The sequence below is a fragment of the Hylobates moloch genome, unplaced genomic scaffold (assembly GCF_009828535.3).
Source record: "Hylobates moloch isolate HMO894 unplaced genomic scaffold, HMol_V3 SCAFFOLD_12, whole genome shotgun sequence".
In the NCBI taxonomy this organism is placed as follows: Eukaryota; Metazoa; Chordata; class Mammalia; order Primates; family Hylobatidae; genus Hylobates; species Hylobates moloch.
In genome coordinates this window covers 101,905,075-101,928,197 of record NW_026652287.1, presented here as the reverse complement: position 1 = coordinate 101,928,197, position 23,123 = coordinate 101,905,075, and the positions used below count along the sequence as shown (strand labels likewise).

The 23,123-nt window shown below is 47.1% G+C and overlaps 1 protein-coding gene across 1 annotated transcript; it reads right to left on the bottom strand.

Annotated features, from left to right (window-relative positions):
* Nucleotides 1-3,975: 3,975 nt before the first annotated feature.
* Nucleotides 3,976-21,563, bottom strand: FCAR (Fc alpha receptor). The gene is made up of 9 exons (XM_058425787.1): nt 21,530-21,563; nt 20,489-20,524; nt 15,239-15,315; nt 14,722-14,931; nt 14,179-14,336; nt 13,748-13,821; nt 10,790-11,080; nt 8,088-8,375; nt 3,976-5,756 (listed from the first exon to the last, which is right to left on the bottom strand). Exons 1-9 carry the CDS (start codon nt 21,561-21,563, stop codon nt 5,542-5,544), a joined length of 1,383 nt encoding a protein of 460 aa, XP_058281770.1. The 3' UTR covers nt 3,976-5,541.
* Between the last annotated feature and the right edge of the window lie 1,560 nt (nt 21,564-23,123).

Below are 23,123 nucleotides of genomic sequence, written 5' to 3'. Positions count from 1 at the left end.
TTCCTTTGTATCTGGGCCCTAAGCTCTTTGGCTCCTGAAAAGAGAATGTGGCTGCTTTCAGCCAAACTATCTGAAGCTATGCCAACCTCCCTGGCCTTCCAAGAAGGTTTGCTTCTTCCTATTCCTATAATTTCTTCTGCTACTCTGACTGATCTCCCACACTTGGGAGGTTGAGGCAGGAGAATCACTTGAACCAGGGAGGCAGAGGTTGCAGTGAGCCGAGATCACACTACTGCACTCCAACTTGGGCGACAAGAGTGAGACTCCATCTCAGAAAAAAAAAGTTTAAAAAAATTGTAGGCCAGGCGTGGTGGCTCACGCCTGTGATCCCAGCACTTTGGGAGGCCGAGGTGGGTGGATCACTCGAGGTCCAGAGTTCGAGACCAGCCTGACCAACATGGAGAAACCCCGTCTCTTCTAAAAATAAAAAATTAGCCGGGCGTGGTGGCGCATGCCTGTAATCCCAGCTGCTCTGGAGACTGAGGCAGGAGAATGGCTTGAGCCCAGGAGGTGGAGGTTGTGGTGAGCTGAGATCGCGCCATTGCACTCCAGCCTGGGTAACAAGAGTGAGACTCCGTCTCAAAAAAAAAAAAAAAATTGTAGTAAAAACATAACATACAATTTACCATCTTAGCCATTTTAAGTGTACAGTATAGTAGTGTTAAATGTATTCACAGTGTTGTGAAACAGATCTCCAGAATATTTTCGTCTTGTAAAATTGAAACTCTATGCCTAAAAGAGGAATTGTTCAATGCATAGAAGTTTCATTTCAACCATTTTTGTTGTTGTTGTTGAGATGGAGTCTTGCTCTGTCACCCAGGCTGGAGTGCAGTGGTACGATCTTGGCTCACTGCAACCTCCGCCTCCTGGGTTCAAGCCATTCTCTTGCCTCACCCTCCTCAGTAGCTGGTAATACAGGTGCATGCCACCACATCCAGCTAATTTTTGTATTTTTAGTAGACACGGGGTTTCACCATGTTGGCCAGGCTGGTCTCGAACTCCTGGCCTCGTGATCCACCCACCCGCCTCAGCCTCCCAAAGTGCTGGGATTTCAGATGTGAGCCACTGCGCCCGGCCTGGGAAATGTACACTTCAGAGATTGTTGGACTTTCAGGGCCTTCTGTGGCTTGACGTCATCTGGAAAAGTGTGGTCATTGGGAAGATATTACTGTGATTGGTTGTCACTCATGCTTGGGTGTTTACTGAAATGAGTCTGGGCCGGGCGCGGTGGCTCACGCTTGTAATCCCAGCACTTTGGGAGGCCGAGGCGGGCGGATCACGAGGTCAGGAGATTGAGACCACGGTGAAACCTCATCTCTACTAAAAATACAAAAAAATTAGCCGGGCGTGGTGGCGGGTGCCTGTAGTCCCACCTACTCGGAGAGGCTGAGGCAGGAGAATGGCGTGAACCCGGGAGGCGGAGCTTGCAGTGAGCCGAGATCGCGCCACTGCACTCCAGCCTGGGCGACAGAGCGAGACTCCGTCTCACACACGCACACACACACACACACAAAAGAAATGTGTCTGATTGGATGACTTTTAGAAGCAAGGAGCTGTCTGATTGATGGTAACATAACAACATAAAATGTATGGAGTGGCTGGGCTTTGTGGCTCACTCCTGTAATCCCAGCACTTTGAGAGGCTGAGGCAGGCAGATCACCCTGAGGTCAGAAGTTCGTGACCAGCTTGGCCAACATGGCGAAAACCGTCTGTACTAAAAATACAAAAATTATCTGTGTGTGGTGGCAGGTGCCTATTATCCCAGCTACTAGGGAGGCTGAGGCAGGAGAATCCCTGAACCCGGAAGGAGAGGTTGCAGTGAGCCAAGATCGCGTCACTACTCCCCAGCCTAGGTGACAGAGCAAGACCTCGTCTCAAAAAAAAAAAAAAAAAAAAAAAAGATGAGCATTTTCACAGAGATGAGTTGTCATTGATGATAGGTTCAAAATCAGTTCTGGTGGCTACTTGTTACTGTGGTTACAGGACAATAAAATATTTTTCTGAAGAGCTCAGGAACTTTTTATTCTGAAAACGCTTTTTCCAAACAAGGTCCTTCCGTCAGCAAAACGACTTATATGAGTTTAATCTTATCCATCCTTGGGAATCCAGCCCCATTGTGTCTCTGTAATCCAAGTCCTGGACCCGACATAAAGTCCCTCATCCCCCTTCATCCAAAATTGGTGCACTTTCCCTTTATTTATTTATCTACTTATTTATTTATTTGTTTACTTTTGAGACGGAGTCTCACTCTGTGGCCCAGGCTGGAGCGCAGTGGTGCGATCTCAGCTCATTGCAAGCTCCGCCTCCCGGGTTCACGCCATTCTCCTGCCTCAGCCTCTGGAGTAGCTGGGACTACAGGCGTCTGCCACCTCGCCTGGCTAATTTTTTGTATTTTTTAGTAGAGACGGGGTTTCACCGTGTTAGCCAGGATGGTCTCGATCTCCTGACCTCGTGATCCACCTGCTTTGGCCTCCCAAAGTGCTGGGATTACAGGTGTGAGCCACCACGCCCGGCCTTATTTATTTATTTATCTATTTGAGACAGAGTTTTGCTCTTGTTGCCTAGGCTGGAGCGCAATGGCACAATCTTTGCTCACTGCAACCTCCAACTCCCAGGTTCAAGTGATTCTCCTGCCTCAGCCTCTCAAGTAGCTGGGATTACAGGCATGCACTACCACACCCGGCTAATTTTGTATTTTTAGTAGTGACAGGGTTTCTCCATGTTGGTCAGGCTGGTTTCGAACTCCTGACCTCAGGTGATCTGCCCGCCTCGGCCTCCCAAAGTGCTGGGATTACAAGTGTGAGCCACCACGCCCGGCCACTTTCCCTTTATTTAATCTAGCCCAATCACTAACATTTTATTTGTCAGTTTATTCGTAATTTTCAATAAATACGTTCAATATTGTGTGTTTTTTAGACCTCATGATGAATACAAAGAGATAAACCAATAGACTAAGTAGCTCAAAGTGCTGAGATAACCCAACAGAGATTCTCATTTGAGCTATTTTAATAAGTGTATTTGAGACATGCGACATTTTAAAATGTGTCACAGTTGGCCAGGCGTGGCGGCTTACGCCTGTAATCCCAGCACTTTGGGAAGCTGAGGCGGGCAGATCACAAGGTCAGGAGATTGAGACCATCCTGGCTAACATGGTGAAACCCCATCTCTACTAAAAAATACAACAAAAATTAGCCGGGCGTGGTGGCGGGCATCTGTAGTCCCAGCTACTCGGGAGGCTGAGGCAGGAGAACGGCATGAACCCGGGAGGCGGAGCTTGTAGTGAGCGGAGATCGTGCCACTGCACTCCAGCCTGGGTGACAGAGCGAGACTCCATCTCAACAACAACAACAACAACAACAACAACAAAAGTGTGTCATGGTTTTGTGAGAAGAGAAGATTTTTCTCAATAATGGGGAAAGCATGTGTTAATACTGACTGAAATTTCAATGCTGGAAAAAATAGAAGCACAAATATATAGTGGAATATGTGGTAAATTGAGAGATAACCATTAATAATAAGGGGTAGAATTCTAAGTGTAAAGCTCTTATACAGGAGGACATAAGAGGGTTCAGTTTTGCTGATAAATTCAGAACAAACTGGACAGGTGCAATGACTCACGCCTGTAATCCCAGCACTTTGGGAGGCCAAGGTGGGCGGATCACTTGAGGTCAGGAGTTTGAGACCAGCCTGGCCAACATGGCAAAACCCCATCTCTACTAAAATACAAAAACTTAGCTGGGCGTAGCGGTGTGCGCCTGTAATCCCAGCTACTCGGGAGGCTGAGGTAGGAGAATTGCTTGAACCTGGGAGGCGGAGGTTGCGGTGAGCCGAGATCGCGCCACTGCACTCGAGCCTGGGTGACAGAGCAAGACTCCGTCTCAAAAAAAAAAAAAAAAAAAAAATTCAGAACAAACTGAAGATGTGGGCCAGAACTTGTATAAAGTGTGAAAAGCAGTCAATAAAGAAAATTAGAAATACTTTGCATTTTTTTTATCACGACGTGAGTTAAGCCAAGAATACAGTAGAAATTTTATCAAATAGAGATAAGCTCTCAGTAAAGGATAAAAGTGGGCCTAAGTCCCTCCAGTTTCACTGGAAGTAGGACCCTTACATTTTATAATTATATTTTCATACATTAACTACTGGACAATGAAGTAAATAGTAATCAGTGAAAGAGCCACATATGACCAACTTAGATTTCCTTTGAGTAAAGTCTGTCAAGGGTGAAGCTGTGAAAATTTATAAGAAAAAAGAATGGGGAATTATCTGGAAGACCATTTGAGTTTTGTACACAAGAATTTAATGTTTGCACACTTGGTAATGTATGTGAATATTATGAAGACTAAGTGAAAAAATAAATTAATGAGGTGAAACACATGCCAGTATTCCTTGTATGAAAATCCCGTAGAAACAAGGTTTGTGAAATAAATAGGGTAATCCCCCTGTAGGATTCTGACTTTCACTCTTATCAATTTGTAGATGAACACAGCAGGAAGCTGAGGTAGGAGGATTGCTTGAGACCAGGAGTTCAAGACCAGCTTAGGCAACATAGGGAGAGCCTCACTTCAACAAAAAAAAATAAAGGAGGGGGGTTACTGAGTATATTTGGCATGCTTACCAACCATTTATATTTGGGGAAGACACATTTAAAAATATAAAAAGAAGAACGGGCACCGTGGCTCACGTCTGTAATCCCAGCACTTTGGGAGGCCGAGGTGGGTGGATCACGAGGTCAGGAGTTTGAGACCAGCCTGGCCAACATGATGAAACCCTGTCTCTACTAAAAATATAAAAAAATTAGCTGGGCGTGATGGTGTGCGCCTGTAATCCCAGCTACTTGGGAGGCCGAGACAGGAGAATCGCTTGAACCCAGGAGGCAGAGGTTGCAGTGAGCCGAGATCGTGCCACTGCACTCTAGCCTGGGCAACAGAGTGAGACTGTCTCAGATAAAAATAAAAATAAAAATAAATAAAATAAAAAAAAGAGAAGAACAATGAAGGAAGAAATTAAACAGGATATAAAAAATCAGAAGACAAATAAGATGGAAAACCATCACTGATGTTCGGAAAGGTGGGTGCAAATCGATCAGTCCTGCATAAGAAAACACCATTTGATTGGTTCAAAAATGCATCTGGCCAGGTGCGGTGGCTCATGCCTGTAGTCCCAGCACTTTGGGAGGCCAAGGGGGGCGGATCATGAGATCAGGAGATCGAGGCCATCCTAGCTAACACGATGAAACCCCAGCTCTACTAAAAATACAAAAAATTAGCCGGGCGTGGTGGTGGGCGCCTGTGGTCCCAGCTACTCAGGAGGCTGAGGCAGGAGAATGGTGTGAACCCGGGAGGCGGAGCTTGCAGTGAGCCGAGATCGCGCCACTGCACTCCAGCCTGGGCAACAGAGCGAGACTCTGCCTCAGAAAAAAAAAAAAAAAAAAAAGAAAGTAGATTCCAGCTTCTTAGTGCACTTTTCTCTCTTGCGTCCTTCAAGTAGCTTTGTTGGACTCCACAGTCCCGACTCCTCTCTGCCTTCACCTCCAGGTGTTTACTTGCAGACACTTGGTGTTCGTGCAAAGGTCAATCCTGGCTGACACATCTGTTGGTTCCAGCTCAGTTCAGCCACATCTGCCGAAGCTTCCTTGTTCAGCGCCTTATGGCTGTGCCAATTTTCAACCAGTATGGCCAAGAGAGTCACGAGGACCAGTCCTGCCACGGCCATGCGGATCAAGTTCTGCGTCGTGTAATCTTGGTTTATGGAGTCTGGAGACACAATTCACGGAGATGAATGGTTGGTGGTTGTGTTCCATTCCATCCCAACCCCAGAGCCCTGAAACGGGAGCTCATTTCCCTGTTCGCTTGCCAAAATGTGACTCCCTCAGGCATCCCCTCAATGAGCTCACGCTTCGCCAGCACCACACTGATCAGTCAGCAAGACTGTGTCCACGGGCAAGGAACTGTACTTCCCGGGGAAGTTCCATAAACTGGGAAGGAGGTGATTATGGGCAGGTTGTGTGTTTTTTTTTTTTTTTTTTTTTTGAGACGGAGTCTCACTCTGTTGCCCACACTGGAGTGTAGTGGCGTGATCTTGGCTCACTGCAACCTCCACTTCCCCGGTCAAGGGATTCTCTTGCCTCAGCTTCCCAAGTAGCTGGGATTACAGGTGCCAACCACCACCACCACGCCTGGCTAATTTTTATATTTTTAGTAGAGATGGGGTTTCACCATGTTGGCCAGGCTGGTCTTGAACTCCCGACCTCAGGTGATCCAGCCACCTCAGCCTCCCAATGTGCTCGGATTACAGGCGTGAGCCACCATGCGCAGCAGTTTTTTTTTTTTTTTTTTTTGAGATGGAGTCTCGTTTTGTCACCGAGGCTGGAGTGCAATGGCACGATCTTGGCTCACTGCAACGGCTGCCTCCTGGGTTCAAGTGATTCTCCTGCCTCAGCCTCCTGAGTAGCTGGGACCACAGGCTCCCGCCACCACGCCCGGGCAGGCAGGTTGTGTTTTCATTCTCTCCTCACTTGGTGATTTCACTAAATATCTAATCATATCTCTACAACAACACTAGAACAAGGTGGAATCCTAATAAGAATATCTGCAGCTTGGCCGGGCACGGTAGCTCATGCCTGTAATCCCAGCACTTTGGGAGGCCGAGGCGGGTGGATCATGAGGTCAGGAGATCGAGACCATCCTGGCTAACATGGTGAAACCCCGTCTCTACTAAAAATACAAAAAATTAGCTGGGCCTGGTGGCGGGTGCCTGTAGTCCCAACTACTCGGGAGGCTGAGGGAGGAGAATGGCGTGAACCCGGGAGATGGAGGTTGCAGTGAGCCGAGACTGCGCCACTGCACTCCAGCCTGGGTGACAGAGTGAGGCTCTGTCTCAAAAAAAGAAAAGAATATCTGCAGCTTAACCCTGGATAATGAAGGGGCGAGTCCATGGAACTCCTGAAAAGATGCTGGGGAGACAACTGGACACAGGCATGTGAACTTCAGGACAAAGGCTGGTCTGAGAAGAGCCTTTAGAGTCTTCACCACCACGTGAGGTGGCTCACGCCTGTAATCCCAGCATTTTGTGAGGCCGAGGCAGACAGATCACTTGAGGCCAGGAGTTTGAGACTAGCCTGGGCAACATGGCAAAACTCCGTCTCTACTAAAAATACACAAAGTAGCCTGGTGCGGTGGTGCACGCCTCTGGTCCCAGTTACTTAGGAGGCTGACGCATGAGAATTGCTTCAACCTGGGAGGTGGAGGTTGCAGTGTGAGCAGAGATTGCACCACTGCACTCCAGCCTGGGCAACAGAATGAGATTCTGTCTCAAAATAAATAAATGAATAAAATAAAAATGGGGCTCATGATAGAGGTTTTAAAAGTCTTTCCTATGACCCCTCAGTCCCCATTTGATCACTCATGGTGGATTCTAGTACTGTCGGCGAGTTCAAGGATTTCCAGCTGCAACTGGAAAGGAGAGGTGTGCTAGCCAAGGTTGATCCTGGTGTCTACTGTCTCAACACAGCCCATAAACATGTGACTCTAAAAGTTAGCCCTTCTTGGCCGGGCGCGGTGGCTCACGCCTGTAATCCCAGCACTTTGGGAGGCTGAGGCGGGTGGATCACAAGGTCGGGAATTCAAGACCAGCCTGGCCAATATGGTGAAACCCTGTCTGTGTGGTCCCAGCTACTCAGGAGGCTGAGGCAGGAGAATTGCTTGAACCCAGGAGGTGAGAGTTGCAGTGAGTCGAGATCGTGCCACTGCACTCCAGCCTTGGGGAACGAGCAAGACTCCATCCCGGAACATATAATTAATAAAATAAAATAAAACGAAATGCGTTAGCCCTTCTTTTCTCCATAGACCATAAGTTTTCAGTGCACACTGTCTGGAGAGCCCTAGCGAGGAAGTGAAAATGGAAAGTGTGGTGGGGAAGCCGTTCTCTCTCCACTGTCCTGGAAGCCGGTCTCTCTCCACTGTCCTGGAGTGGGTGAGTCTTTGCCTGTCTTCACTTTACTCTCAGTGCACCTCTTCCTATTCCTGCGCAGTGACAAGGCCCTGGACAGCCAGCCCAGACACAGGGCTGGACTGGGCGGTACCTACCTGTGACCGCAAGCTCCAGGGCGTTACTGGGGAAGGACCACAGGTAGGGGCTCCTGTTGTACCAGCCGTAGCACCTGTAGATCCCTGAGACATTGAGGTCCACAAGACCCAAAGAGAAGTTGGCCGGGTGTTCCCCACTTTGGTGCTGTGGCAGAGAAAGTTCTCCCTCCTTGGCCAGTGAAAATCTATCAAATGGGATGTGTGCTGAGCTGCACGTGAGGGAAATATTCTCTCCCGGCATCAACACCAGACCCCGATCCGCAGAGAGGAAGGGTTTGCCATACAAGCCTAAGGGAGAAAAGAGTGAGCTATTAGCAAGACCTTTTCTCCTTTATTCTTTTCTTCTTCTTATTATTGTTATCATATATTTTTTTGAGACGGAGTTTCGCTCTTGTTGCCCAAGCTGGAGTGCAGTGGCGCGATCTCAGCTCACTGCAACCTCCGCCTCCTGGGTTCAAGCGATTCTCCTGCCTCAGCCTCCTGAGAAGCTGGGATTACAGGTGCATACCAACACGTCCAGCTAATTTTTGTATTTTTAGTAGAGACAGGGTCTCTCCATGTTGGTCAAGCTGGTCTCGAACTCCTGACCTCAGGATATCTGCCCACCTTGGCCTCCCAAAGTGCTGGGATTACAGGCATGAGCCACTGCGCCCGACCTATTATTGTTTTTTGAGCTGGTGTCTCGCTCTGTCACTGAGGCTGCAGTGCAGTGGCACAATCTCGTCTCACTGCAACCTCCACCTCCGAGGTTCAAGTGAGTCTCCTGCCTCAGCCTCCCGAGTAGCTGGGATTACAGGCACCCGCCACCACGCCCAGCTAATTTTTGTATTTTTAGTAGAGATGAGGTTTCACCATGTTGGTCAGGCTGGTCTTGAATCCCTGACCTCAGGTGATCCACCTGTCACAGCCTCCCAAAGTGCTGGGATTACAGGCGTGAACCACAGTGCCCAGCCTCTTTTTTCTTTTTAAATATTTATTTATTTATTTTGGAGAGGGTCTTACTCTGTCGCCCAGGCTGAGGGCAGTGGCATAATCACGGCTCACTGCAGCCTCGACCTCCCAGGCTCAAGTGATCCCACCATCTCAGCCTCTCAAGGTGGGTGCCACCATGCCCAGCTAAGTTTTTGATTTTTTTGTACAGATGGAGTCTTAATATGTTGCCCAGGCTGGTCTCCTGGGCTTAAGTGATCTGCCCCTCTCGGCCTCTCAAAGTGCTGGGAATACAGGCGTGAGCCACAGCGCCCAGGCTCCCAAAGTGCTGGAATTACAGGCACGAGCCATGGTGCCTGGCCACAGTTACCACTTCAGCCAGGCTTTCAACAACAGCCAGCTCAACATCCACAGTCATATTCCCACGGACAGTTTAAACCTTTGCTATGAGGCGATGAAATGGCACTTTGCTTCTGTGGTCTTCCCTGCAATAACCCACAACTCAGTCTGGCCATGAGCAAAACATCGGACAATTTCCAGTAGTGGGAGTTTCCTTGAAAATAATGGACCACTACTCTCAAAACTGACAAGGTCATGGAAAACCAGCAACATCTGAGAAGCTGTGACAGCCAAGACAAACCTAAAGATATGTGACACCTGCCGGGCGCGGTGGCTCACACCTGGAATCCCAGCACTGTGGGAGGCCGGGCGCGGTGGCTCGTGCCTGTAATCCCAGCACTTTGGGAGGCCAGGCGGGTGGATCACGAGGTCAGGAGATCAAGACCATCCTGGCTAACACGGTGAAACCCCGTCTCTACTAAAAATACAAAAAATTAGCCTGGTGTGGTGGCGGGCGCCTGTAGTCCCAGCTACTCGGGAGGCTGAGGCAGGAGAATGGCAGGAACCCGGGAGGCGGAGCTTGCAGTGAGCCAAGATCGCGCTACTGCACTCCAGCCTGAGCGACAGAGCGAGACTTTGTCTCAAAAAAAAAAAAAAAAAAAGATACATGACACCTGAATGCAATGTGAAATCTTTTTGTGTGTGTGTGTGAGACGGAGTCTCACTCTGTCACCCAGACTGGAGTGCAGTGGCGTGATCTCGGCTCACTGCAACCTCTGCCTCCTGAGTTCAAGTGATTCTCCCACCTCAGTCTCCCGAGTAGCTGGGATTACAGGCATGTGCCACCAGGCCCGGCCAATTTTTTCCATTTTTAGTAGAGATGGGGTTTCACTGTGTTGGCCAGGCTGGTCTCGAACTCCTGACCTCAGTTGATCCACTCGCCTCAGCCACCAAAAGTGCTGGGATTACAGGCGTGAGCCACCGCGCCCAGTGATTGCTGCATTTTCAGTAGAGACGGGGAATTCACCATGTTGGCCAGGCTGGTCTCGAACTCCTGACCTCGGGTGATCCACCTGCGTGGGCTTCCCTAAGTGCTGGGATTACAGGCGTGAGCCACCATGCCTGGCCATAATGTGAAATCTTGACTGGGATCCTGGAACAGAGAAAGACTATCGGGTAAAAACTAACAAAATGTAGATAAGCTATAGACTCTAGCTGAGAATGTGTCGATATTTGTTCATTAATGGTAAGAAATGTGCCATACTAATGTAAGATGTTAACTCTGAGAGAAGTGGGGTGCCAGATAGCTGAGAACTCTCTGAAGCAATCATCAATTTTTTTTTTGTTTGGAAATGTAAAACTTCTTGAAAAATACTCTGTTAAAAATAAGAAAAAAATCACACCAGGGCTGTGGACCCTGGATGTCTCCTTACCGGTCACTACCAGCTCCAGGGTGTCACTGTACCGGAACCTGTAGTGCCCTATCCTATATTGGCACTGATAGCGCCCTGCCTTGTTCACATCCATGTGGTGAACGATGAACTCAGGATTGGTCTCATTCCAAAACTTCAGTCTTCTGCCTATCTCTTGGTACGTGGAGTTTTTCAGGATCATCAGCTGGGTCAGGTAAGCGTCACGAATGGCCTGGCACTCGATTTTCACAGATCCACCCAAGGGAATCACAGGACTTGATTTGGCAGATATGAAAGGCATGGGAGAGTTCCCTGGAAGAAAATAAAGCCCAGACTGAGGTGGCTGGCCATTGGGAAGCTATTCCTTTCCTTCTCTGTGGGGGAAGTAAAAATACATTAGGGTGTGAAGAATCTATCATTCTTTATTTAAAGAAAAATTTAGGCCGGGCGCAGTGGCTCACGCCTGTATTCCCAGCACTTTGGGAGGCCGAGGCGGGTGGATCACGACGTCAGGGTATCGAGACCATCCTGGCTAACACGGTGAAACCCCGTCTCTACTGAAAATACAAAAAATTAGCTGGGCGTGGTGGCGGGCGCCTGTAGTCCCAGCTACTCGGGAGGCTGAGGCAGGAGAATGGCGTGAACCCGGGAGGCGGAGCCTGCAGTGAGCCGAGATCACGCCACTGCACTCCAGCCTGGGCGACAGAGTGAGACTCCTGTCTCAATAAAAAAAAAAAAATTAAAAAAAGAGAAAGTTTAAAATAATTTATGATGCTGAGGTTTGGGGTACGATTGATCCTGTCACCCAGGTACTGAGCATAGTACCCAATAGGCAGTTTTTCAACCCCCTTTCTTCCTCCCCGTCTGGTAGCCTCCAGTGTCTGTGGTTGCCATCTTTATTTTTTATTGTTATTATTTTTCGAGACAGAGTCTCGCTTTGTTGCCCAGGCTGCGGTGCAGTGGTACAATCTCAGCTCACTGCAACCTCTGCCTCCCGGGTTCAAGCAATTCTCCTGCCTCAGCCTCCTGAGTAGCTGGGATTACAGGTGCCCACCACCATGCCTGGATAATTTTTGTATTTTTAGTAGAAACGGGGTTTCACCATGTTGGCCAGGCTGGTCTTGAACTCCTCACTTCAAGTGATCTTACCTGCCTCAGCCTCCCAAAGTGCTGGGATTACAAGCGTGAGCCACTGCACCCGGCTGCAACTGGGGTTTCTGCAGAGGCAACACTGAAGCCATGGGGACCTCCACAGGCCTTGACCCCAGAGCAGTCCAGTGCCATTAACACAGCCCCAGCAGAGGCCATGGGCACGGTGCGTGGGAGCAGTGAGATGGCTCCACCTGCCCTCACTCGACAAGGCTCAAGGCCAGTTTCCAGCACAGTGGCCCAGCTTCTGCCTGAACTCTGCTGGGGGCCGTGGCTCCATGCTTCCCTGGAAAGCACCCAGATGGTGAAGTGGGTGACTCCACCCACCCCTGCCACTTGCAGCCAGAGGGGCCAGGCTTGCTGGGTCTTCCAGCACTGCAGACCCCCTTCTGCCTCAACTCTGTGGGGTGTGCAGCTCTGTGTTTTTCTTTTCTTTTCGTTCTTTTTTTTTGAGATGAAGTCTCACTTTGTTGCCCAGGCTGGAGGGCAGTGGCACGATCTCGGCTCACTGCAAGCTCTGCCTCCCGGGTTCACGCCATTCTTCTGCCTCAGCCTCCCGAGTAGCTGGGACTACAGGTGCCTGCTGCCACGCCCTGCTAATTTTTTTTGTATTTTTAGTAGAGACGGGGTTTCACCATGTTATCCAGGATGGTCTCAGTCTCCTGACTTCGTGATCTGCCCGCCTCGTTCTCCCAAAGTGCTGGGATTACAGGTGTGAGCCACCGTGTCCCGCAGCTCTGTGTTCCCCTGGGAAGCACTGAGGTGGCAGATCAGGTGGCTGCAACCACCCTTGCAGAGAAGGACTCACCACATTAGCTGGCGACCGAGCCATGAGAAGCCCTCATACTCAGAACGCTCAGAGGGCTGAAACACCTGATTTCATCAGCTTGCAGAGGAGCGGGGTGGTCCTCCCTCCATAGGGCTGGCTGGGGAAGGATACAGCCTGTCTGCCCACCATGCCCTGCCTGAGGGAGCCCCGTGGGCAGAACAGTCCTAACAAAGGAAACGGTGGGTGCAGAGCCAGTGATCGTAGGAGGCTCCTCCAAGGCCCAAGAATGGACCAGGTGAGGGAGTCACCCCTCCCCACAACCACAGAGCACTACTGCCGACGTTGTCAAAATAGAAGAGTTAGAGGGCCAAGGCAGGCAGATCGCTTGGGCCCAGGAGTTTGAGACCAGCCTGGTAAACATGGTGAAACCCCATCTCTACAAAAAAAAAAAAAAAAAAAAATTACAAAAATTTTCCCTTTATGGTGGTGTGTGCTTGTAGTCCCAGCTACTCAGGAGGCTGAGGCAGGAGGATCACTTAGCCTGATAGGTAGAGGCTGCAGTGAGCCGAGATTGTGCCACTGCGCTCCAGCCTGGGCGACAGAGCAAGACCCTGTGTCAAAAAACAAAACAGAAAACAAAACGAAACTACAAAAGAGGCTTGTGGCTAAGATCCTGTATGCTGGCCACCCCTTTTAAGTGCCACCTACTGGATCACACTTCAAAATACAACACTGAAATATTTTGCCAGTATACAACGAAGGGAAAAATCCAGCCACAAATAAAGACTTTGTGCAGAGTCCTGGCATCTGAAAACACCCAGAAATGAAGCCAAGTGACTGTAGTCAACTGACATCACAGTTAAAGGAACACCAGCCCTCACACAAGAGAAAGAATCAACACCAAGCCCGAGCGCGGTGGCTCACACCTGTTATCCCAGCACTTTGGGAGGCCAAGGTGGGTGGATCACCGGAGATCAAGAGCTCAAGACCAGCCTGACCAACGTGACAAAACCCAGGCTCTACTAAACATACAAAAATTAGCTGGGTGTGGTGGCACACACCTGTAATCCCGGCTACTCGGGGGGCTGAGACAGGAGAATCGCTTGAACCCAGGAGGTGAAGGTTGCAGCAGTGAGCTGAGATCACGCCACTGCACTCCAGCTGGGGCGATGGAGTAAGACTCTGTCACAAAAAAGAAAAAAAAATCAACGCAAGAACTCTGGCAACTCGATAGTCCCCCGGAAATCTGTTTCTTAGCTACACTGAGATGAATGAAATGAGGAATATAGAATTCGGAATCTGGATGGCCGGGAAGCTCATCGAAATTGAGGAGAAATTTGAAACGCAATCCAAGGAGTCCGTGGTGGGGACAAACTGGCTTTTTGGGTTTCCAGAATTCTTTTCCATGTGTGGGGGCCTGGTCATTATGCCACAGCCATCAGACAGAGAGGAGTCCAGTCTCTCTTCCCTGCGAGCCCCACGCCCACTTTACCAGGCACAGCCCCCAGCTCGGGACTGCAGAGCAGCTGCCCTGCCCTCAGCATACTCACTGGTGGTGGCTTCGTGTTTCCCTGCGGAGTGGCTCCCAGAGGCAACTGACAGCCCCTCTGCCACTGCCATGGCAAGGGTTCTGCCCCTGCTGCCCGTGATCTGGGGAAGAAGCAAGGAGCCTGGGGGCTTCATTCATGCTTCTATTTATTTATTTATATTTATTTATTTGAGACGGAGTCTCGCTCGTCACCCAGGCTGGAGTGCAGTGGCACGATTTCCGCTCACTGCAAGCTCCGCCTCCCGGGTTCACGCCATTCTCCTGCCTCAGCCTCCCGAGTAGCTGGGACTACAGGCGCCCGCCACCACGCCTGGCTAATTTTTTGTATTTTCAGTAGAGACGGGGTTTCACCGTGTTATCCAGGATGGCCTCGATCTCCTGACCTCGTGATCCGCCTGCCTTGGCCTCCCAAAGTGCTGGAATTACAGATGTGAGCCACCGCGCCCGGCCTTCATTCATGCTTCTAGCACACCACAGTCACCATACAGACAGGAGCTCAGTCTCCTCTCCCTGTGAGCCCTCAACCTCCTGCTCTTCACCGAGCCCCAGCTCGACCCACAGCACGGCAGCCCCACCCTCTGGCGGGGTATTCCCAGCAGCTTTGAGTCCGCATTTCTCTGTGTCGGAGCTCCCAGAGGCAACTGAAAGCCACTCTGCCACTGCCACTGCAGTGGTACTGGCCTTGCCGCCCTCAGACTGGGGAAGGAGCAAAGACTCTGAGTGCTTTAACCACACCTCCAGCAAACTGCCCTAAGGAGAAGAGGCCAGTCTGTCACCCCTGTGACCCACCTGTCCCCCCTGCTCATCGCTAAGCAGGGCCCCTATCTTGGACCCACAGTGCAGTCACCCCACTCTTGGTCATCGCACTGACTGATAGTGGCTCCACATCTCTCTGGGGTGAAGTCCCAAGGGGACAAGTGAAAGGCTGTCTGCCACAACCACTGCTGAGGTCCCTTCCTCTGCTGCCCCCAAGCCACGGAGGGAACATGAAGTCTGAGCTCACCCCAGAGCTGTGATGTGCAGCCTGGGAGTGGTGAGCCCAGATCTGCAGCCAGCACTCGAGTGGGAGAGGAGCCCACACTTTCAGAGTGTGAGAGGGAGCACAGCGGCAATCATGAGGAATGACCTACCGGCCATTATGCTTAAGCATCATTTACTGGATTGCAGCCCAAACTTCAACACCAAAAATGCTTGCTAATATACCCCCCTGTGAAACCAAAGACAAGAATTTAGCTATAAATAAAGACCCTGCGCGAAGCCCCAGCCCTCTGAAACCATCCAGAAAAGAAGTCTACTGACTGTGCTCAAATTACAACACAGTTAAAAGAAAAAAGAAAAAAATTCAAATTGCACCACACTTAAAGGAACATTAGCCCACACAGATGAGAAAGAACTAGTGCAAGAACTCTGTCAACTCAAAAAGCAGCAGTGTCTTCTTTCCTCCAAATTACCACACGAGCTTCCCAGCAAGGGCTCTTTACCTGGCCAAAATGACAGAAATAGAATTCAGAATATGGATAGAAATTAAGGTCATCAAGATTCAGGAGAAGGTTGAAACCCAATGCGAGGAATCTAAAGATTACAATAAAATGACAGACGGGCTTATCTATGAGATGGTCATTTTGAAAGAACCAAACAGATCTGATAGAGCTGAAAAACACACTATGAGATTTCATAATGCGATCACAAGTATTAATGGCAGAATAAAGCAAAATGAAGAAAGAATCTCAGAGCATGAATACTGGCTCTCTGAACTAATTCAGTCAGACAAAAATGAAGACAAAATAATAAAAAAGAATGAACAAAACCTCTAAGAAATATGGGATTACGTAAAGAGACCAAATAGCCCGTTGGCATCCCTGAAAGAGATGGGGAGAAAGCAAGCAACATGGAGAACATATTTCAGGGTATTGTTCATGAAAACTTCCCCAACATCACTAGAGAGTTCAAGAATCAAATTCAGGAAACAAAGAGAACCGCTCCAAAATACTACACAAGAAGAGCATCCCCAAGACACAAAATCATCAGATTCTTCAAGGTAGAAATGAAAGAAAAAAATGTGGGCTGGGTGTGGTGGCCACGCCTGTAATCCCAGCACTTTGGGAGGCCGAGGCAGGCAGATCACGAGGTCAGGAGATTGAGACCATCCTGGCTAACATGGTGAAACCCCGTCTCTACTAAAAAACAAATACAAAAAATTAGCCGGGCGTGGTGGTGGGCGCCTGTAGTCCCAGCTACTGGGGAGGCTGAGGCAGGAGAATGGCGTGAATCTGGGAGGAGGAGCTTGCAGTGAGCCGAGATTGCACCACTGCACTCCAGCCTGGCAGCCTGGGCAACAGAGCGAGACTCCGTTTCAAAAAAAAAAAAAAAAAGAAAAAATGTGAAAAGGCAGCAGAAAAGAAGGGGCAGGTCACCTACAAAGGGAATGCCATCAAGCTAACAGCAGACCTTTCAGCAGAAACTCTACAAGCCAGAAGAGATTGGGGGCCTATGTTTAGTATTCTTATGAAAAGAATTTCCAACCAAGAATCTCATTCCCAGCCAAACTAAGTTTCATAAGTGAAGGGGAAATAACATCCTTTTCAGACAAGCAAACACCGAGGGAATTTATTACCATTGGGCCTACCTTACAAGAGGTTCTAAGAGGAGTGCTAAATATGGAACAAAAAGACCATCACCAGCCAATAGAAAACACACTTATAAACCGGTGACACTATAAAACAACCACACAAACAAGTCTGCATAATCAAGCCAGCTAACATGATGACAGGAAAAAATCCGCACATATAAATGCTAACTTTGAATGTAAATATGGGCTAATTGTCCTAATTAAAATGCAGAGAGTGGCAAGTTGGATAAAGAAGCAAGAGGCTGGGTGCGGTGGCTCATGCCTGTAATCCCGGCACTTTGGGAGGCTGAGGTGGGTGGATCATTTTCCATCTTCGAACTTTGGTGTGGTCGTGCAAGATCCAGCCTGGGCAACATCCTTGGCAAAAAATGACACTAACAAAAGCAAGACTCAACATTATGCTGTCTATAAGAAACCCATCTCATATGCAATGACATCCATAGGCTCAAAGTAAAGAAATGGAGAAAAATCTACCAAGCAAATGGAAAGCCAAAAAAAAAAAAAGCAGGTGCTGCTATTAAAATTTCAGACAAAACAGACTTTATACCAACAAAGATCAAAAAAGGCAAAGAAGGGCATTAAATCATGGCAAAGGGTTCAATTCAACATGAAGACCATAGCAGGACAGTGGCCACGGAAGTCGGAATCTGCTAAGGAGTGTGTAACAGCCCATCTGCTGAATCAAAAAGAAAAAGAAAAAAATCAATTAATAAAAGAACATGAAGACCTAACTATCCTAAATATTATGCACCTAACACAGAAGCACTCAGATTCATAAAGCGTGTTCTGAGAGATCAACGAAGAGACTGAGACAACCACACAATAATAGGGGGAGACTTTAACATCCCGCTGACAGTATTAGATCATCGAGGCAAACAAAGATATTCAGGACCTGAACTCAGCAGTGGGTCAAATGGACCTGATAGACATCTACAGAACTCTCCACCTGCAAAACAACAGAATCTACGTTGTTTTCATTGCCCCATGGCACATACTCTAAAGTCGATCATACAGTCAGACATACAACAATCCTTAGCAAATCCAGAAAAGTGAAATGCTACCAGGCACATTTTCAGAGCACAGTGGAATAAAAATAGGAATAAATACTAAGAAAACCATTCAAAACTGTACAATGCATGGAAATTAAGCAGTCTGTTCTGGAATTTTTGGGTAAATATAGCAGAATCTCTGGGACACAGCTAAGGCAGTGTTAAGGGGGAAGTTTATAGCACTAAACTCCCACGTCAAAAAGCTAGAAAAAGTTCAAGTTAACAACCTAACACCACAACAAGAGGGACTAAGAGAACCAAGAGGAAATCAACCCCAAAGCTCGTAGGAAACAAGAAATAACCAAAATCAGAGCTGAACTGAAGGAGATTGAGACACGAAAAACCATTCAGAAGATCAGCACATCCAGGAGTTGGAGTTCTGAAAAAATTAGTAAGACAGATGACTAGTTAGACTAATAAAGAAGAAAAGAGAGACGATCCAGATAAACACAATTAGAAACAACAAAGGATATATTACCACTTACCCCACAGAAATACAATCATCAGAGAATGTTATGAACACCTCTATGCACACAAACTAGAAAATCCAGAATAAATGGAGAAATTCCTGGACACATACACCCTCCTGAGATCGAACCAAGAACAAATGGAATTCATGAACAGACCAATAATGAGCTCCAAAATTGAATCAGTAATGAAAAGCCTACAGACCAGAAAAAGCCCAGTACCAGACAGACTCACAGCTGAATCCCATCAGATATATAAGGAAGAGCTGGTACTACACCTTCTGAAACTTTCCGAAAAAATTCAGGAGGAGGAATGCCTCCCCAACTCATTCTATGAGACCAGCATCACCTTGAGGCAAAAACATGGCAGAGACACAACAAAACCAGAAAACTTCAGGACAATATCCTTGTTGAACATAAATGCAAAAATCCTCAACAAAATACTAGCAAACAATCCAGCAGCACATCGAAAGCTAGTCCACCACCATCAGGTAGGCTTTATTTCTGGGATGCAAGGTTGATTCGATATACACAAATCTTTTTTTTTTTTTTGAGACGGAGTCTCACTCTGTCGCCAAGGCTGGAGTGCAGTGGCGTGATCTTGGCTCACTGCAAGCTCCGCCTCCTGGATTCACACCATTCTCCTGCCTCAGCCTCCCAAGTAGCTGGGACTACAGGTGCCTGCCACCACACCTGACTAATTTTTTTGTAATTTTTAGTGGAGATGAGGTTTCACTGTGTTAGCCAGGATGGTCTCAATCTCTTGACCTTGTGATCCGCCCGCCTCGTCCTCCCAAAGTGCTGTAATTACAGGCGTGAGACTCTGCGCCCAGCCAATATACGTGAATCTTAAATGTGATTCATCACATAAACAGAACGACCCCCCCACCACATAATTATCTCAATAGAACTTTTGATAAAATTCAACATCCCTTTATGCTAAAAAACCTTGACAAACTAGGCATTGAAGAAACATATTTCAAAATAATAAGAATGATGTATGACAAACTCACAGTCAACATCATATTGAATGGGCAAAAGCTGGAAGTATTCCCCTTGAAAACTGGCACAAGACATGGATGCTGTCTCTCACTACTTCTGTTGAACATAGTACTGGAGGTCCTAGCCAGAGCAATCAGGCAAGAGAAAGAAATAAAAGGCATCCAAATAGGAAGAAAGGAAGTCAAACTATCCCTGTTTGCAGATGATATGATTCTATACCTAGAAAACCACAGTCTCTGCCGAAATACTTCTGAATCTGATAAACAACTTTGGCAAAGTTCCAGGATGCAAAATCAATATACAAAAATCAGTAGCATTCCTGTACACCAAAAACATCTAAGCTGAGAGCCAAATCAAGAACAGAATCCATTCACAATTATCACAAAAAGAATAAAGTACCTGGGAATACAGCTAACCAGGGAGGTGAAAGATCTCTGCAAGGATAACTACAAAACACTGCTCAAAGAAATCACAGATGACACAAACAAATGGAAAGACATTCCATGCTCATGGATAGGAAGAATGAATATTGTTCAACACACAAAATAATTCAGGCATTAGAAGGAGCTGGAAGACAGAAGACATGGATGGATATGGGGCTCACACCCACTAGGAGGCTAAGGCAGTAGTAGTTGGGGTGGCAGAATATTCAGTAGTACACTAAGACTACTTCATGCTTAGTACTGCATAGTACTATAGAATGCTAGAGTGTTCAGTAGAGTTAGACTATGGCAGCATCCTTTAAAATGAAGTGACGGGAGGAAGTCGTTGCTAAAACAAAATAGAATCAGCATAAGGAAAGATGTTGGGCAGATGACTCCTGACTTCCTTATTCTTGCAGTTTTGAGCATTCAGTAAATTACAGATCCTTCATGGACAGTCTAACACAGACAAGGACTAACTATAAATCCAGGCCTGAGTGTTAATGAGTCTGAAGGGTTTGGAGATAACAAAGTGAGATAGAAATTATGCAAGAGAAGCACAGCAGAAACAACTAGAATGGGGACTAAAATAAGAATCTGTGTTTCAGGCTATTCCTCAATTTCTTTATCCTAGAGCTTCCAAGAGGGTCTAAAGGGGCTGGGAGAGATTTACAGGACACTTACCTTCCTGTGCCTGAATCCTCTGGCCCAAACAGAGCACTGGAAGAGAGAGATTTATGAAAAATCAAGCTTCCATTTCCAATCTTTATGACAAATCACCCTCTGTAATGACAGACCAGAAAAAGACCAGCACCAGATGGACTCACAGCTCAATCCCACCAGATATACAAAGAAGAGCTAGTATTTTTTTTTTTTTTTTGAGACGGAGTCTCGCCGTGTCGCCCAGGCTGGAGAGCAGTGGCATGATCTCAGCTCACTGCAAGCTCTGCCTCCCAGGTTCATGCCATTCTCCTGCCTCAACCTCCCGAGTAGCTGGGACTACAGGCACCTGCCACCACACCTGGCTAATTTTTTTGTATTTTTAGTAGAGACAGTGTTTCACCGTGTTAGCCAGGATGGTTTTGATCTCCTGACCTCATGATCCACCCGCCTCGGCCTCCCAAAGTGCTGGGATTACAGGTGTGAGCCACTGCACCTGGCCAAGAAGAGCTAGTAATATTCCTACTGAAACTATTGGAAAAAATCCAGGAGGAGGGACTCCTCCCCAACTCATTCTATGAGGCCAACATCATCCTGATAACAAAATATGGCAGAGATACAACAAAAACAGAAAACTTCGGGATAATATCTTTGTTGAACATAAATGCAAAAATCTTCAACAAAATACTAGTAACCATATTTCTATATGGGGTTCAATCATGTTTTGCTTCCATAACAATCACAGTTTTGAGGCTCATTCTTTATTTTTACCTTTCAGATTCCAGCCTCTAAGTCTCTCCTTGATAGGAACCTTGGAACCATCGTGAATCCCAGATAACACACTATAGGTTTAATACAAATATTAAGCCTTGAGCCCCACAAGCTAGCTTGGGCTTGGGTAGAGACAAAGTTATAGATATATTGACAAAGATGGCCTTTCCACTAAGGAGATCAGAATCTCCTTGGCAGCCACTAAAATCTCCTAGTCACACTGTTAAGAGACACCCTGATTATTTTGGGATTTCCCTATCTTCCCCTCTAACCCACTTTTACTCTGAAACTCACCAAGACACAGGAGGGTGGTCTCTTTGGGGTCCATCGTGCTGACACGGCCTCAGCCCCGTTGGTCTCCTTTTGATGCACATTAGCAGGATGATAGATACTCTTACGACAATAAGCTCCACAGGAAGTATGAGGACAGAGCCCCTCGTCAGGGAATTTCCACATCTATTGCCTCACAGCAAAGTGGAACAGTTCGTTCCCTAATAACTTAGTTCCAGGTTGCTCTTGGGTGGAGCCCAAGAGAAGACATATATATGTATATTTTTTTTAAATAGAGATGGGGTCTTGCTATGTTGGCCAGGGTAGTCTCTAACTTTTGGCCTCAAGAAATCCTCCTTCCTAAGACCTACATTTCTATTTATGTTTCAAACGAGAAGCAAATGAGAAGTGAATTTTCATCAAGGCAGTGTCTAATGGTGTTCAAATCCATCTTTGAACCAGATCCTACATCCAAATGGAAGGGCTTGGGACAGAATATAAGGTGGTGGATACCGTACAGGCAGAGATTGTCTTCACTGGGCCATTAGTCAAAAGCTCTATGGCTTTGTCTGTTCGGAACCTATGTTTCATCTCTGAGATTCATGGTCTGAGTATATTTACTTGGGCTTGACCAGGCATGCAGTACACCCTTATCCTGGAGATGATCTCAATGCCAGAATGTGGAGGCATTTTCTCTGGCGCTTTTTGTCACCTCTAAAGAAAGAATCTACTATTTTATTATACTTTTTAAAAAATTTGTATAAATTTAAGGAGCACAAGTGAAATTTTGTTACATGGATATTTTGTGTAGTGGTGAAGTCTGGGCTTTTAATGTAATTATCCTCAAATAATGTACATTGTCACTCATTAAGTATTTTTTAACTTTTATTTTAGGTTCAAGAGTACATGTGAAGGTTTGTTATACAGATAAACTTGTGTCATGGGGGTTTGTTGTACAGATTATTTCATCACCTAGGTAATAAGCTTGGTACCTAATAGTTACTTTTCCTGCTCCTTTCCGGCCTCCCACCCTCCACCCTAAAGGAGACCCCATTGTCTGTTGTTCCCTTTTTTTGTGTTCATGAGTTCATTATTTAGCTTCCACTTATAAGTGAGAACATGCTGTATTTGGTTTTCTATTCTTGTATAGTTTGCTAAGGATAATGGCCTCCAGCTCCATCCATGTTTCCACAAAAGATATGAACTCATTCTTTTTTATGGCTTCAAATTAATTTTATTTTTGTCTTATTATTTATGTTATTTTGATTGTAGACTCCTGGTTATCACGAATTCTTCAAGTATGGAGAGCGAAGTATTCCAAATTAAACCTTCTACTATTTTATTTTATTTTATTTATTCTTTTTTTTTTTTGAGATGGAGTCTTGCTCTATTGCCCAGGCTGGAGTGCAGTGGCGTGATCTCGGCTCACTGCAAGCTCCGCCTCCCAGGTTCACGCCATTCTCCTGCCTCAGCCTCTCCGAGTAGCTGGGACTACAGGCGCCCGCCACCACGCCCGGCTAATTTTTTTGTATTTTCAGTAGAAACGGGGTTTCACCGTGTTAGCCAGGATGGTCTCGATCTCCTGACCTCGTGATCCACCCACTTCAGCCTCCCAAAG

Excerpts from the sequence above, each read along its gene's own strand:
- FCAR (XM_058425787.1), bottom strand. The coding sequence starts at position 21,563 with ATGGACCCCAAAGAGACCACCCTCCTGTGTCTTG. Across the intron at positions 14,337-14,721 it reads AGGAGACTGAGCTCCTGTCT|ATCACGGGCAGCAGGGGCAG; the intron begins GTATGGTGACTG and ends CTTCTTCCCCAG. Across the intron at positions 8,376-10,789 it reads CCTGGAGCTGGTAGTGACCG|GCTTGTATGGCAAACCCTTC; the intron begins GTAAGGAGACAT and ends TTTCTCCCTTAG.